We start from the raw sequence: 15,184 nt of genomic DNA, 5'->3' as shown, positions 1-15,184 counted from the left end.
GATATTTCGCTCGGCGCGTCCCTTCCACTTTGTTCCTCATTAAGTAGTCCTCCAGTCAGCCTCCAGTCTCCCAAATCTCATCTTTCTCATCTTGCACTTTGTTCCTAGTGAACGAATGTTCCATAGATCATGGTTCGTCGCCTTTCATCAACGCGATAAACATCAATCTTTCGTCAATGGAAACACCTTTGTCGACGCGCTACTGCGGGAATGCCTTCCTTCAGCCCATTGATTGTTATAAGGGGTTATCTCGCCGTAGCGGTGCAGCTTCTCGATTTGGGCTGGACGTGGCTGGATTTCCAAGACTTCATTGTCGGGACGTATATCATCAATCAAGTCAACACTGCCCATTCTAAGCACCGAAGTAACGGTAGCTCTAGAAGTTTGGGGTGCATCAAAGTGCACCAGTTGTGTTATGGAAAATCTCTAAGCGTCTGGAGGAACAAAAGACAAAGAAAAATAATAAGATAAGAGCGAAGATGTATGCTATGTACCTATGTACTCAAAAAAATACAATTGTCCCTTCCGATGACGGAGAATAATGGCACGTAAGTAACAGAAATGGGAACAAGGAGTGTGAGGTTATGCTGCTCAGTAGCCTGAAGGTTTAGCATCCGATTTTGAGGTATCGTATGCCCTGATCAGCTTTGCCTGGTCCTGCTTGCCATTCTCTGTCTGACTGAACGCAAATCCACGGTTGCGACGCATACGTTGGACCGCACGAACTTTCTTGATTGCCTTTTGAAATCTGAGATATTCCCATTAGAAGCTTTAAAAAAACAAAGGAAATGGGTATGACGCACTGTTCTTGTCGAGGGCGATAATCGGGAATGTTGTACTTCTGTAACTCCTGAGCGATGTGGTAAGAGGAGGGCATGTACGTTCTCTTGTAGCTGCGTATCATGAGAATGTTGAGCAACCCGAATGAACGAATGAAAATGTCCTAAAACGTACTATTTCCAAGCTAAGTCACGGCTGAGACAGAATATTGGAATCAAAAGAAGGACAAAATAGAAAACAGCATCCGTCCAGAGACGAGGAGCAATATTTTCGTACTCCCTAGAGAACCCTATTGCGGGAGCAACCACAGCGTAGATAGGAAGGAAGACCATAGTGAAAGCAAAGGATCCTGGTATTGCTGCGAAAATATTAATATTCGGTAAGATCTTTGATAACGCAAGCGATGGAAGTGCTTACCTGCAACCGTGTACTTCGTCCAGATACTATAGAATGGTCAGAGGATACCCTTTGGTCAAATGAACGTGGAATCGTACTCGGAAATGAGGGCCGCCTTTCCAAGCACTGTGAGAAGGACCGCAAGGTATAGTGTTGTACCCCAGAACCAATGGCCAGTGTCATAGCCGGTAGCCTGTTTGATATCCCCCCACCAGAGTATGACAGAGAATCCGAACAGAATCTTTCTCAAAGTTGATTACTATTGCATGATGAAACCCAAGGAGAGAAATCCTTACGACAGAGTGATATAGGGCGTTGATAACCCACATCCAAAATGCCTTGCTTGTGAAAAACTCGTTCTTCTGACCGAGTATATAGAGCTGCGGGTATCTGTCCAGTATTCGCGCGGAGACGAACTGATCAAAGACGCCGATCACCAATGGGGGTAACAATGTGAATACAACATTGTATAGCGACAAGGTCCAGGACTCGTATGCAATTTGGCCAGAGAAATTGTTGAAGAACGAAAACTTTCAAGATATGTCAATTTTTACGTAGTTCAGAAAGAAAATGGAAACTTAGACCCACCCAAAACTGAGTCATATATAAGGTAATGTTCTTGTAGAACGAATCTATTCGGCATTTAGTGTTGCTACGCCCAGAAAAGATTAAAATCACGAACATAAGATCAATTTAGAGAGCCTTCGGTAACTCCATGAACCGTGGACTAGTAATAATTTCTTCAGATATCTGAATTGGGATATCGCTACATCTGCGGAACGCGCCGCTTGCAAGCCCTGAGTAGATACATATTAGTAGGAGAGATGGATTCATCAACGTTTGCGAACCTCAACGCCAGAAATACCGACGCCAACGTGTGCCGCCTGGATCATGCTGACATCATTGGCACCATCACCGATAGCTAGTAGGATGGCCTTTTGGTTCTTTTTCACAAGTTTGACGACAAGGGCCTTCTGCAATGGAGAAACACGACCTGATTTTATTCATGGTCAGCAACTACTCGTCGGCGCAGGAGGCTCCCAACTCACAGCAGATGACAGCCTTGCACATGATAGCCAGTTCCAGGAACACTTTCGATATTGGTTTTTCAAGAGCGAAAGCCAAACTTTTTCCATCTAATAATGAGATCGATGAAATCATGATTCCAATAGCCAGAACAAGGTATACTTACCGATGACAAGTGCTAAATCCTCAAGCTCGAGCTCCCCAGTACTGCGCTGATTCTTGATGGCAGCCAATCGTTTTGACAAGAACTCTTCAGTGCCTTGAGCCGTTTCCTCGTTGACAATGACCTAATTTGGAACTCAGCAGGACAGCTACGCAGTCATGTTTAAAAAATTACTGACGAGGTTCATTGACTCGGATATCAGCCTACATGACATCCCGATATTGATAGCTGTCTCTTGTCGGTCGCCAGTCAGAACCCAAACCTACCAACGAGTCAACGAGTTGAAAAACAGTATTCAGTCGTGGTCTATCAGGAAATATAGAAACACACCTTGATACCAGCCTGTTGTAGTGTGTGAATAGTATCCGGAACACCCTCTTGAAGTTTATCTTCAATTGCTGTAGCGCCAAGAAGGAATAAATCTTTCTCGATTAGTTCGGCTGCCTGATCAAGAGCATCACCACGACCATTGATGGTTGAGGCAGCTTGATCGTATATCGTGGACCATTGGCGATATTCCTGTTCGGATATGTCCCGGGAAGCAAGGCAGAGAGTCCGGAGACCATCAGTAGCGTATTCCTGATCAAACGGTCATTAAATATATGGTACAGGTTGAAGTGCTTGTCACCTCGAGATGGGCCAGCGTTTTCTCGGTGTAAGGTTGATTTTTGCTTAATCGCTCCAAGATGACGGTGTCGGCGCCTTTGGTGAACAACTTGATCGTTCCATCGGGCATTCGTATAACTGTTGACATTCTTTTCCGAGTAGAGTTAAACTCGCAAACATTGAGAATCTGGAATTCCTGTGACACGCCTAAAACATTGACAAAGACGGACTTGGGCTTCCGAATCTTTGGACAGACATATGAACGTCGATAGCAGGTTGATTGTCGGAGAACACGTACATGAAACTGGTACCCCAACAACTCAGCTCCAGCGACTAAAGCGGCTTCATCAGGACTACTAGCTTGATACTGGAGCTTTCCATCCTTTTCCTCGGGTATCACAGTATGACAAACCGCCAATAGCGTCAGGAATTCTCTTATGACCTCTTTCTCCCTATCCGCATCCGACGTTAATGATCCTGACGCAGACGGATCCACGAACGGATTGGCATTGGCATTGTCCTCAAGCATCGCCTTCATCTCTGCAAATGTCCTCCAAACGTCCTCGTTACCTTTACCGTCTTCGCCGTCACCTCTCCGATTTTCATCTACCACGTCAGCATACGCAGTTCCCGCTATACTGCACATTCGAAACTCCATCTCATTTCGGGTCAGAGTGCCGGTTTTGTCACTGAAAACGTATTCGATTTGACCTAGTTCTTCAACAAGGGAAGATGTTCGACATAGGGCCGGGGTATCGGTACGGGCGTAGTACATATCAAGATCGGAATTGATGAGCTGGGCTTGTTGAAACTTGACTACCTCCATTGTGACAATCAGGGAAATTGGAATGAGATTGTTGTACAGAATGATAAACGTCAGGATATCTGCAAATATCGGTCAGTGATTAAGCAGTTGGGAGTAGGCAGAAAGCATATCCAACCTTCGATGAATGTTTTCGCTATATTATTAAGGAGCTAAAGTTAGTATTTTGAATGTGGTGAAAGTAAACGACACCACCTCTTGCGCTCAACGTTGTGGTCTCGACGAGATACCATTGGGCACTAGATAAAAACCAAGTCCGAATACTGCTTCCGATCGTACTGCCAATGGACAAAAGCAAAAGCAAAATGAACAGATACACGATTTGCACATTGACCTGTCTTTCAACAGCCGTGCGCTTGATCGGAGCAGCGCTGAGAGCTCTTGGTCAATGATGCGCAATTGTAGTATCAGAACGCACTCACGTAGCATTTCTCATCAATTTAGTTTCATGCCCAGTGAACACGACAAGGCCATACAGCCAAGGTGTATTCCGAATCTGAGCTCCACGAAGCAGTAGTTGATCAGGGCCCAAAGGCACTTGCTTCGGTGTTCCCATACTTGTTAAAAGCTCCACGGTACCCTCGAAGGTGTACAAGGAGTTATTGGGATGTTCAGAGCGTAAAGATCCGCGTAAAGATGTGACCATGTGAGGCGATGTCATTGAAGAAGTTTGAGGAGAACCCTGCTTGATTTTGAGGTTGGTTTCACTGTAAGACAGAGTTAAGCATTCCAGGTGTTTTGTAAAAGCATGTACAATCTAACCCGTCTAGATTCGAAGTCTCGATGTAGCATAACCCTTCCGGTTCGCTTGAACTGAGGAGGACCATGTCGGCAGGAATGAATTCGTTGCTTTCTAACCGCACCACGTCGCCCACGGATATATCCTTCCACTTCTTTTCCTCGAAGGTGCCTTGAGATTCAAGGACTTTGGCCTTCCGTGCGTTGAGCTCGGAGTCTGATTGGTGTCGTTTCTAGCAAAGGATAAGATAGTGAATTTACACACACAAAGTTTGCTACAAACCAAATCTTCCTGCACCTCCTTGAATGCAGAAGCTAATAGGACAACCGCCAGCGGTACAATCGTAGTATACTGATTAGTAGGTGATACATCGGGTATCTGCTGTATACAAGCGGTAAAGAGGAAGAAAAGATTGGCGTATTTGGAGAATTGTTCTACCCCGCAGAAATAGTTATTAGTACGGATTGGTCCAAGTATAGATTCTGAACGCACCTGCCAAGAACTTGGGGACAAACGTTATCATATTATACTTGCTCGTAGACACATAGTTCGAGATGAATTCCGCGTTCGCAGCTCTATTATTGAGGGCAATTACTCGCTCGCCCTCTAGCACCTTCTCCCGTTGCCAGGGCCATCTCCAAGCCCGCTTCTTTGATTTTCTTGAGCTTTTTTCAAGAGCAGAGGAAGCCTGTCCGGGAAAGGAATGCGAGCCTTGGAAGGGCCGCTGATTTGAAGTTTGCAGATCGTCGTCATCAAAGTTCCAGCCCTGAGGAACGCCGTCTCCGAGCATGACTTTGGATACACCGGCCGGCGGTGCAGCAGAACGAGCTAACGGCAGGCCGCTCTCTTGAGACTCCATTGGCATCGGCCTTCCAAAGGCAGAATCGGGCATGTCATCATCATCGTCGAAAAAGGGATCCAATAGCTGCGGGTCGGACGAGTTGGCATAAGGACCGGATACAGAAGTTGAAGGGGGGTAGCCGTTGTTATTATTGTTGGCTGGTTGGTATTCTCTTGAAGCTGGGTTCGCCTGCGAGACTAGCCGTAGGAAATCGTCGCTCATTTTCGTGGACGACGTCGACGTCGACGAAAGGAAGTACTAAGTAGAAGGGTACGGTGGGAATTATTTACCGGAGTCGGTCAAACTTCTCACTTTCTGTGGATAACAGGTGTATAATAAGCTATCATCTTTTTCTACGAACCAACGATAATGTTGGCCACTGTCTCGGTGCTCGGAAAACGAAAAGCATCAGTCTCTGAAAACAAGGGCTATGTTCTGCATCTTAATTCAAGCCCAGAGCCCCAGACCGCACTCTCCGAGTCGGACTACGAGCCCGAAGCATCATCTAGTAAAAAACCGGTCACCATCAGTGGCAAGCTCATATCAGGGACAACAAAACGGTATCAGTGCACTGTTGATGGCTGCGGAAAAGCATATTCGAAGCCGTCGCGTTTAGAAGAGCATTCACGCTCGCACACGGGTATAGTGAGTGTCCACAACCATTTTTGACTTTCCATTATACTCATACTACTTAGCGTCCGTTTGTATGCAGCACTTGCCAGAAATCCTACCTTAGGGAGACTCATCTGCAGGCCCATGCGCGTGTCCATCTTCCTACATCTGAGCGACCTTACGTTTGCTCATTGCCAAACTGTGAAAAACGTTTTTGGACTCAACAACACCTACGCGCTCATGTCGACTGGCATAAGGGCCTGAAAACATTCCCAGTACATTGTTCACTCCTAAATGCGCTGAAACAGGTTCTTACATGTATCCTAGTGTACAGAACCAGATTGTAATGATATGTTTGGAAAACATCATCAACTCCGTTCTCATATCTGCAGTGCACACTCTCCTCCCGGCACCAAACCTTATTCTTGCACTCACGCAGGATGCACAAAGTCTTTCGATACTAATCAACATCTACGTACCCATTCACGAGTGCACAATGGCAAGTAAAATGTATGCCCTTTCTACTATAACTTATTACAAAAGAATCTCTATAGACAAACGCTACACTTGTGTCAATGAAACGTGCCTGCCCACTGCTGAACTTCCCATCGTTTTCTATCCCACTTGGACGGCGCTTCAGCACCATACGCGCATGGCCCATCCGCCTACTTGTACGGATTCGTCCTGCAATGGGCGTGTTTTTGCGTCCCAGAAAGGCCTGCGAGCGCACCAAAAAACCCACGAGCAGCGCGATGAAGAAATCCAGTTGAATGCAGTCGTCGCTGAATCTGACCGGGATGACGAACAACCGCCAAAAAAACGTCGTAGGGGGGGTGAACATGGAAGAGACTGGAAATGTGAAGTCGAAGGTTGCGAAAAGGACTTCAAATCTGTGGGTATCTATAATTTGCTCGAAAAGCTATTAAATTTCTTCCTCCTCCAGAGTAAAGCTCTGAATGTGCACCACAAAGTCACTCATTTAGGCCGTAAAGACTTCGTTTGCTCTCACGAAAGTTGTGGCGCCAGTTTTGGCTACAAGCACCTTCTTCAACGTCACGTCGTCAGGCTTCATTTCAAACATTCCGATAATTCCTCTGTTGACAAGAGGGATGCTTACCAAGACGCTAGCTCTAGCTCAGGTTCTGACGTTGCAACTAAGCCGCTTATGGGTATCGAAGATATAACCGGCAGTGCCTACTCCAGTCGCGCTCAAGAGCTTCTAGGCACTACTCAAGCCATACGATGTCCTTATCCTCATCTCCAGGATATCTCTCTTGTCCTTTGTTCGAGAGATGATGAAACCGCTACCGAACAGCTCGGGGGAACGGAAAGCACACTAGCTGGTCCAAATTGCGCCTACGTCTTCCGCCGCGCGTATGATTTGCGTCGACATTTGCGTGCGATTCATAAGGTGGAGGTTGAGAAAGAGAGTACTGATTCGTGGGTGAGCAAAATGAAGCTGAAAAAAATTGGTACATAAAATAGAATTCTGTATTCCCCTATGTAGTACATCCTAGTACATCCCTACACAATTGCAATGTACATATGTACGTTAGTTATTCTTATGTCCTTCTTTAGCCCGCAGCAATCAAAAAGGGCTGTGCTTGAGCCTTGGAAAAATCGTTGAAGCGAATTCAGTTTTTCCACACTCTGACTGCTTCAGCGTTCATACATTGGGGTTACAACATTGCAAGTTTCTTGTCCTTGCACTCTTTGGAGCCGGATTAGATGTCACACATCCATCTCCGGGCCCCGTCTTCTGCCTCAGGTCGAAGGTCCAGTCGTGCTTCAGATGCTTTACCAAAATTTTACTCCGACAAACCTGTTTATCACACCCGGGGCTCAACACCTTGGATTATACCCTTTTCCGTCGTGATCCCTGGTGCCAGGCGGAAACTACGACTCTGGATACCCAACATACGAGGCTTACATCGCGCCAGCCTTTCGAGATTCGGGAAGAAAACTGGTTCTCTTTTTATTATCCTCGTATATTTACTGTTCATATTTTCGGTATTCGCTGTCGCGCATCGGTTTGGGTCAAAGAAGAAGACGTGGCCAGGAGTTCCAAGCACGACGCTGGTGTATGAGAAAGAAGATTTACAGAGAATCTGGGAGTGGGAGATTGCCAATGGTCATCATCCTTCTACTCGGCCCAGTGAGTTGTCTACGAATTCTTGGAGTCATAAGTCTTATGGACAAGTTCAGTACCGGCTGAGTTCAATCTCGAATTCCAGCCTAAAAATCCCTCCCTTCCACATGCAGGCGTAGACCGTGTCTACCTCGATGGACAAAGTCGCGTTCCTAGTAACAATGTCGCGTATCCTTCACGGCCCAAGGCCGGAAGCATTGCCGACCTTGATGTTCTTATGCGCCACTGTGATTTCAACACGAATAGCGTGCGGAATCTTTTCATTCGTTCCTGTCTCGCATACTTACAAGTTTACAGTACGTTCGTGACTGTCTAGAGGTCCTCCGGATCGGTGGAGGGCTAGACAACGGCAAACGGGTCCGCAGAGTAATTCCTGACGAGTGGAAATATGTATTCATTGAAGATGGCAATAACTCTGGAAGGAGTACCACTTCATCACCCACACCTCAGGTCCCAGATTCCAAACGGCAAGGCGTCTTACGCGGTGACAATGATGCAGAAGGCGACAGCGCATTTACGAAGAGCAGGCACGCTGTATGGGAAATCCCTCCAATATCCCTTCCCTCGATTAAAAACCCTCGCACACCCTACTGTAGTCCCGAGGATCCCCGCATCTTCCATATGTTCTGGTCTGGCGACTTCACAGACAAGCCTTACCTAGCTTTATTGTCCTTCCTCTACACACAGAACATTGGCCTTCACGACACACAATCATCGAAAGATGTCTGTTCACCCAAACTCTGGCTTTGGATCAACCCAGGTTTCATGCTCACTCTCAAAAATCCAGCCCTAAGCCGGGAGAAGTTCGAGAAAATCATACAAAACCAGTGGGCAGCTCCTTTCCTGCATCCTCGGTTCAAAGGCATCATCGAGTTCAAGTTTTGGAATACAACTGAGCAGCTCGACGGTGTCTCGGAACTCCGGGATGTTTGGCGGTTTGCTCCTACGCTCTTCAATTCCGGTGGGCACCATATTCCTGGAATGCCTAAGACATGGGGAGTACAGGATGAGGGAACTACAAGCGTTGTCGAAGGCCACCCGAATGCAACTTCTGTTCCTGTCAGCTACAGTGAACCCGAAAAAGTTGCGGTCGTTCTTTCGGATATGGCGCGATTCCTACTTTGTCACAGATTTGGTGGTGTGTATCTTGACGCCGACACCCTTTTCCTTCGAGATTGGGAAGAGCTATGGGGATGGAAAGGTGCATTTGCGTATAGGTGGTCGTGGCATGATAACTACAATACTGCCGCACTCAAGATGAGCAAGGGTTCCGCATTGGGCTCATTCATACTTCGAACGGCGTTCAAGAACGATTTTGACTTTCATCCAATGACGATCACGAATTATTTGAAGGACGCACATATGGAAGATCTTCTTTTCAGGCTACCTGATGCGATGTTCGATTCGGCGTGGCTGAACATGGAAGGATACCAGCGCGAGAGACCGCCACAACCATATTTCTCAAGGTAATAATGACGCTCACTACAAGCCTTAACTTAACTTGGCACATAGATTCGAAGAGTTCTTCGAGACTCCTCAACAAAATAGTGCCGCGCCTTCTGTAGTTGGCTTCGATGGCTTTTTCAGAGGTGCATTTTCGTACCATTTCCACAATTCATGGTACGTAGTTACTTGCCTGCGAGTTTGATCCGTCGTTCGATCTTTGCTCACAACTTTCCCTCGCTCACAGGTCAAGATTGAACGATCCTTCACGAAATTTCCCTGATCTAGGGCCGCGCTTTGCTCGCGATGTCGACATATTCATACACAAACCAGATCCACAAGATTTTAACTGGTCAACGGTTCTGAAACGGACTTTCGAGGCGTATCTTCGTGGAGAAATCCCCAATATGTATGGAGAATGGATAAAATACTGATCGTATGATCGTATGTAGACTCAAACACACCACTATACTTAAGTACAGGTCCGCATTGTACCTAGGGAGAGCATGATTCATGGGTACATATTTGCTTCGATAAGCTGTACTCAAGCCTCACGCCCACGCTTGAGAAAGAGATATGAGCGAGTCTACTTCGAAGTTATTTCACCAATGTCGAACCTAATTCAAAACTACAACTACAGAAAGACAACTGATCGTCAAATCATGTTACCTATCGACGATACCTATAGCTAGGGTAAGGTTGCATGCTGCGAGAGCGGAACTTCTGCGTTCGTCGATTGGTGCTGGGAACATAGGAGATAATCACTTCTGAAATCCACGGGAACAACGGGGAACGATTTCGTAAATTCTTAGCTAGTAGTCACATGTGCCTCGATTCAAAGCTAAGTGTGCCGTCAATGCATTTTGCCCACTGACATCTAACTTCCCATTCCATTCCGTCTTTCAAACAGCAAATAAATATATGACACGTCCGATGACTAGATCCCAGGACGTACATACATGGATTGCTGTACTCAACCATACATAGCCCTGCCCAGGCGTAGCACTGACCTGGTGAACGAAAATGTCGAGCTTCTATCAAATGAAGTTTCTATGGATCTGTCACTGGAAATGAAGAGGCATTCTAAAGTTTCGTCGATAATAAATACTCCAAATCGTCCTTCTTTCCCTTTGTCTACTGCGAGTGCCGCCGAGTCACTAGCCACTGCTTGAAGATGTCTGCCTCATTATCTCAGCCCAAGGCGTATTTTGTTTCGCTGTTCTGTGAGGCGATCTTTGCAGGTGCGCCTACCGCCTTGTTTTGCCTCCTCCGTCTGGATTCAGTGGTTGGTGTGCAGGCTTATACACTGTACTGTTCTGCGCTGCGATGTATCTTCTGTTGTGAGTAGTTCTACACGGTGATCGTTATTCGAAGGTTCGAATGGTCGACCTGTGCCTACCTGTGCTGACCATGAAATTATCGTCAGGCATCACCGCAAACGGCATGAAAACAGAACAAAGAACGTCATGACAGCGATGACGGTCATCATGTACTGCCTATCGATGCTACATCTAGCATTCTCATTCCAGATCAACCTGGTAGCGCTGTTCGACCAAAAAGCTTCTGCCCCACTGGACGGAGTCCCAAAAAGTGTTGAAAACACAGAAAATGTATCGGCTTGTACCCCAATTGCAGCCGAAACTCTGAATGTGATGACGTTCTATTATGCACGTATACATACTAATCGATCATCTTTCCAGTGTATCGTTGGGGACTCTATAGTGATATGGCGTACATGGACTCTTTGGAATCGCAGTTGGAAGGTCATATTCTTACCTTGCGCTCTTTTGTTAGGCGGCATCGGTAAGAGGACTCGACCGAATCGGAACTCGTTGCAATTTTATTCAATGATTCATAATTAGTTTCCGCTGGGTTCTTGGTTCATGCTATATTTATCTCCCTAGTCGGGCAGACTTTATTCAATCCAAAGACTATTGGTGCTATGGTGGCTTTCGGAATCCTTACTACTATGATAAATTTCTATGCTATCATCGTCATTGGCTATCGCGCATGGTGAGTCTGGCTTCCACTCTCGTTCTTTCAATCATGAACGACCTTTTGTATGCAGGTCTCATGATCGACAAATGAAAGTTTTTACTAGCTCAGGAAGCCTTATCATGGGTAGATTCGGAGGTCAATACCTTCGCATCTTCCTTATTTTCATCGAGTCGGGTTTCATTTACTGCATCATTCCGGTGTGTTTCGCAAGGCTGTGATAATTGCGTTCACTGAATCTATCCATCATTTGTATAGGTCCTGATGGTGATTCTCTTTGGCGTGGCAAATAATGGCGTTTATATAGTCATAGGCGTGCTCGCTCAAATGACGGTGAGTGACTGCTCAACAGTATCAAAAGGCAAGACGTCTTTTGACGAAGCTTTAACCATATGCAGGGTATCTACCCGACCGCGATCATTGTCCTCATCTGCTTACAGCTTACTCAACGTGACATTATAACTCAGACAGAACTTGCCGCTAGCAACATGACCGTTCGTTTGCAGCAGATGGACCATGATAGCCAGCCTGAGTATACTCTCACTATTCCGGCATCAGTCAGCACCGTATCTTCAAGTGGTAGTCAATCCTACGGGACACAACCAATTAGGATTCATGTCATGAAAGATATCAAAGACTCTCGAAGTAATCCGGGGCCTATGAACATTGATAAATCCAGCTCAATGGTTTGAGTAAGCATACAAGTAAAGTGAGATGTACCGCGTCATCATAATCTTTGGCCCTTGAATTCTTTGTATTTTATGTATGCACTCTACCCAAAAAATGCTCATATTTGATCAAAGCAACTTTACTGGCAAAAGAGGAGATCACACCAACTGTACACGGCGACCCGAATTCGGTCCAGTCGCATCTCCATTTTCGTACTGTACCGACATTTTCCCGCACCCACTGCTCCCTACATTGTATGGAGGAGCAGCACTAACAAACCCTCGAACTAAACTTTCGAAATGAGCCCCCCATGTTACCAGTTCGGAATAGCGTGCTCGCAAAAGGAAGGATACGCTAAAGTTTGTAGGTTCATGCAATAAAAATAAACAAGATTCATAGGAAAGAGTTGTGAATATAACACTTTCACCTTGATTTAACCACTGTTGACTAGTATGAAGGAACCACCTCGGCCACACGACATACACAAGTTCACGAAAACACAGGACATACATATGTACAAGGCATGGAGTTTTCGTTCAAGAGTGCCATAGAAATCTGAGCCTCTCAAATACATAGATTACCTTTTATTAAAGACCAATGAAAATACAGCGGGTTGAAAGAAATAAATATAAGATCCAAACTAAGCAGCGCAATGACGGATTGAAAATAAGATGGTATCCACACAGGCATAATGCCCAGAGTGCACCATCGTCCGTTTGTACGCTGTCATCACGTATCACAGTCTTATCGACCTGCGGTGGTTCGAAAATGGGGAGTAACAGAGGAGAGGGAAGGATGTTGGGGAGATCCAGATTCAACGAATCAGCTAAATCGGTCAATCTATCGGTCGCTAATATGCGCACCAGCCAACTCTCGTTCCAGCATTTCGCTGGGATCATCCATGACGGGACTAGGTGGTCGCTGGTTTTGAGGAGGCGCAGTGAAGTTGGACGTAGTCCCCTCTTGTCCCTGCATCGGGGAATTGAGAATTTCCTCTCGGGAGGGGATGGGTAGGCTAGGGGATATGAGTGCCGAAAGGAAGGAACAGAAATAACTGTTTTACCTGTCCTGCCTACGGATCTGGCTCGCAGCACGAGCCTGAGCCCGCACCTCCGCACGAAATGCGTTGACTTCCTCGACGATCAACTTCTTCATTCCGTCAATACTGTCCTCCTCTTCAAAGCTGAAATCAAATTTCTGAATCAAGGACTTTAGCAATACGAATTGGGTTGAAATCATAGAGGCATACTGAGTGACACGTGGGCTCATCAGTGGGATCATGCCAGACTTGCAAGTACGGGTGGTTAAGTGCTTGATCACAACTGATACGCTTAGCCGGGTCAAAACGCAGCATCTGCGACAGCAGATCGATGGCAAGGGGATTTGCATGCGGATACAGCGTAGAAAATGGGACACGCGGCTTGATGGGCAGAGAACGAATGTAATCTTGAGCCTGCAAAAGCGATGAGAACACAGCGAATTGGCCGGGAAATAATGAACGCACTCGAGGAGAACCAACGCGTCGAAGGGTTTCCTCCGAAGGTGTGCCAAGGTAATGTAGAATTTGATTCAATTGGTCGACGTAACTGGTTGAGTTTGAACGGATGTCGGTGATATAATTGCAGCGGATAGAATCAATGGAGAGGCACATACTCTCGGCCTTTAAAAATGGGTTTCCCGCCCAAAAGCTCAGCAAGTATGCATCCAACTGACCAAACATCAATGGCAGTGGTCTGTCAAAAGAGATCAACGACCGAAGTGAAGTGATATTCATAAAGCCCGGAACGCACATAGTTGGCGAAGCTTAACATGATCTCCGGGGCTCGGTACCATCTCGTAGCGACGTATTCGGTCATGAATCCTTGATTACCCGCTACTTTAGAGGTTCCACTCCCTGGAGTGTATCCTCGCGCAAGACCGAAATCACAGATTTTGAGCTCGCAATCCGCATTGACAAGTAGGTTACCAGGCTTCAAATCCCGGTGCAGGACATTGGCGGAATGAATATATTTCAAGCCGCAAAGAGTTTGGTAAAGGAATGACTGGAAGTGGGCATCAGTGAGAGGTTGGCCTGAACGAATCTGTGTATTATGAGTGAGTTGTCAACTTTCGTAATCGGGCCAGTCTTACAATAGCGTGCAGATCGGCCTCCATCAACTCTTCCTACGGGCATTGTCAGTGAAATCCTTTAATCCGTAACAAGTACACATACATAAAGATACACTTCATCAAAATTGCCGTTTGGTTGGAATACGATATCCATATCGTAGAGGCTAGTAATCTGCAAAAGAAAGTTAGATCGGTGCGTATTGCGGCGCTGGTCATGTAAACATATAAATTTCCGATATTGGACGGTTGGGCCCCGTCTCCGAGTCCATGTTAGAATGAAGATTGAAAGATATGGACGTTGGCTGGATACGACAACGAATGTTAGATAACGAACATTTTTGTGACCCCTAAAGTGGTGCAATAACCTGGGTAGTCTGATGAGTCTACGAATAATGGATTCATGCCAATAGCACTTAGGAACACATACCTGATTTCCCTCAAGCACCGCTTCGTGAGGATGCGCTGTATGTCCGATAAAATATCAGATCGATGAGGGGGCAAATGAAATATCGGACGAACTTTAGTATTGATATTAGTGATTTTCTTGATTGCACATCCATCCCCAGTTCGTCGATGTCTGGCAGCTACGACGCAACCATAAGCACCTTGGCCGAGCTCCTTGACAAATTGATATTCAGAGTCAACTACAAAAGTGGAGTTCAAGGCAGTAAAACTATGTCTCTGCATTATTCACGGCGATAAGAAAGGTGAAGAAATCCAGAGTGAAAGTGGATGGGAGGAAGACAGATGGATAAAACAATATTTTGATTGACATCAACGCGCGCTTATCATCGCCACAGCAGGCGCCTAGCAAAACCGGCGCTTGCCCCTCA

At 46.1% G+C, this 15,184-nt stretch overlaps 5 protein-coding genes across 5 annotated transcripts; 3 read left to right on the top strand and 2 right to left on the bottom strand.

The window, feature by feature from the left end:
* Positions 1–591: 591 nt before the first annotated feature.
* On the bottom strand, positions 592–5,596 carry C8R40DRAFT_1041842 (calcium transporting ATPase; the record flags this gene model as incomplete). Its single annotated transcript, XM_046224025.1, has 21 exons — positions 592–748; positions 804–893; positions 955–1,138; positions 1,198–1,223; positions 1,275–1,417; positions 1,473–1,706; positions 1,765–1,808; positions 1,859–1,973; positions 2,025–2,170; positions 2,226–2,312; positions 2,369–2,489; positions 2,544–2,627; positions 2,696–2,944; positions 2,994–3,215; positions 3,270–3,856; positions 3,913–3,930; positions 3,990–4,165; positions 4,217–4,501; positions 4,557–4,765; positions 4,816–4,967; positions 5,026–5,596. 21 exons carry the CDS (start codon positions 5,594–5,596, stop codon positions 592–594), a joined length of 3,900 nt encoding a protein of 1,299 aa, XP_046087856.1.
* A 125-nt stretch (positions 5,597–5,721) lies between these two features.
* C8R40DRAFT_1098604 (uncharacterized protein) lies at positions 5,722–7,608 on the top strand. The gene is made up of 5 exons (XM_046227817.1): positions 5,722–6,019; positions 6,070–6,261; positions 6,314–6,485; positions 6,541–6,878; positions 6,930–7,608. The coding sequence occupies exons 1-5, from the start codon at positions 5,744–5,746 to the stop codon at positions 7,464–7,466; spliced, it is 1,515 nt and encodes a 504-aa protein (XP_046087855.1). The 5' UTR covers positions 5,722–5,743; the 3' UTR covers positions 7,467–7,608.
* On the top strand, positions 7,586–10,394 carry C8R40DRAFT_1249374 (uncharacterized protein). The gene is made up of 5 exons (XM_046233672.1): positions 7,586–8,141; positions 8,192–8,382; positions 8,433–9,601; positions 9,648–9,755; positions 9,826–10,394. The coding sequence occupies exons 1-5, from the start codon at positions 7,715–7,717 to the stop codon at positions 10,010–10,012; spliced, it is 2,082 nt and encodes a 693-aa protein (XP_046087854.1). The 5' UTR covers positions 7,586–7,714; the 3' UTR covers positions 10,013–10,394.
* Positions 10,395–12,379, top strand: C8R40DRAFT_1098591 (uncharacterized protein). Its single transcript, XM_046227816.1, has 8 exons — positions 10,395–10,819; positions 10,876–10,918; positions 11,005–11,227; positions 11,279–11,381; positions 11,441–11,591; positions 11,647–11,773; positions 11,832–11,906; positions 11,972–12,379. The coding sequence occupies exons 1-8, from the start codon at positions 10,753–10,755 to the stop codon at positions 12,263–12,265; spliced, it is 1,083 nt and encodes a 360-aa protein (XP_046087853.1). The 5' UTR covers positions 10,395–10,752; the 3' UTR covers positions 12,266–12,379.
* A 539-nt stretch (positions 12,380–12,918) lies between these two features.
* Positions 12,919–15,137, bottom strand: C8R40DRAFT_115619 (kinase-like protein). The gene is made up of 10 exons (XM_046229610.1): positions 14,871–15,137; positions 14,779–14,813; positions 14,455–14,716; positions 14,373–14,405; positions 14,033–14,323; positions 13,896–13,975; positions 13,747–13,828; positions 13,492–13,695; positions 13,306–13,439; positions 12,919–13,257 (listed from the first exon to the last, which is right to left on the bottom strand). The coding sequence occupies exons 1-10, from the start codon at positions 15,036–15,038 to the stop codon at positions 13,083–13,085; spliced, it is 1,464 nt and encodes a 487-aa protein (XP_046087852.1). The 5' UTR covers positions 15,039–15,137; the 3' UTR covers positions 12,919–13,082.
* Between the last annotated feature and the right edge of the window lie 47 nt (positions 15,138–15,184).

The sequence above is a fragment of the Lentinula edodes genome (genome assembly GCF_021015755.1).
Source record: "Lentinula edodes strain Le(Bin) 0899 ss11 chromosome Unknown C8R40scaffold_12, whole genome shotgun sequence".
NCBI classification, from domain to species: Eukaryota; Fungi; Basidiomycota; class Agaricomycetes; order Agaricales; family Omphalotaceae; genus Lentinula; species Lentinula edodes.
Note: the sequence above shows the minus strand (reverse complement) of the source record. Positions and strands in the feature narration are given on the sequence as shown.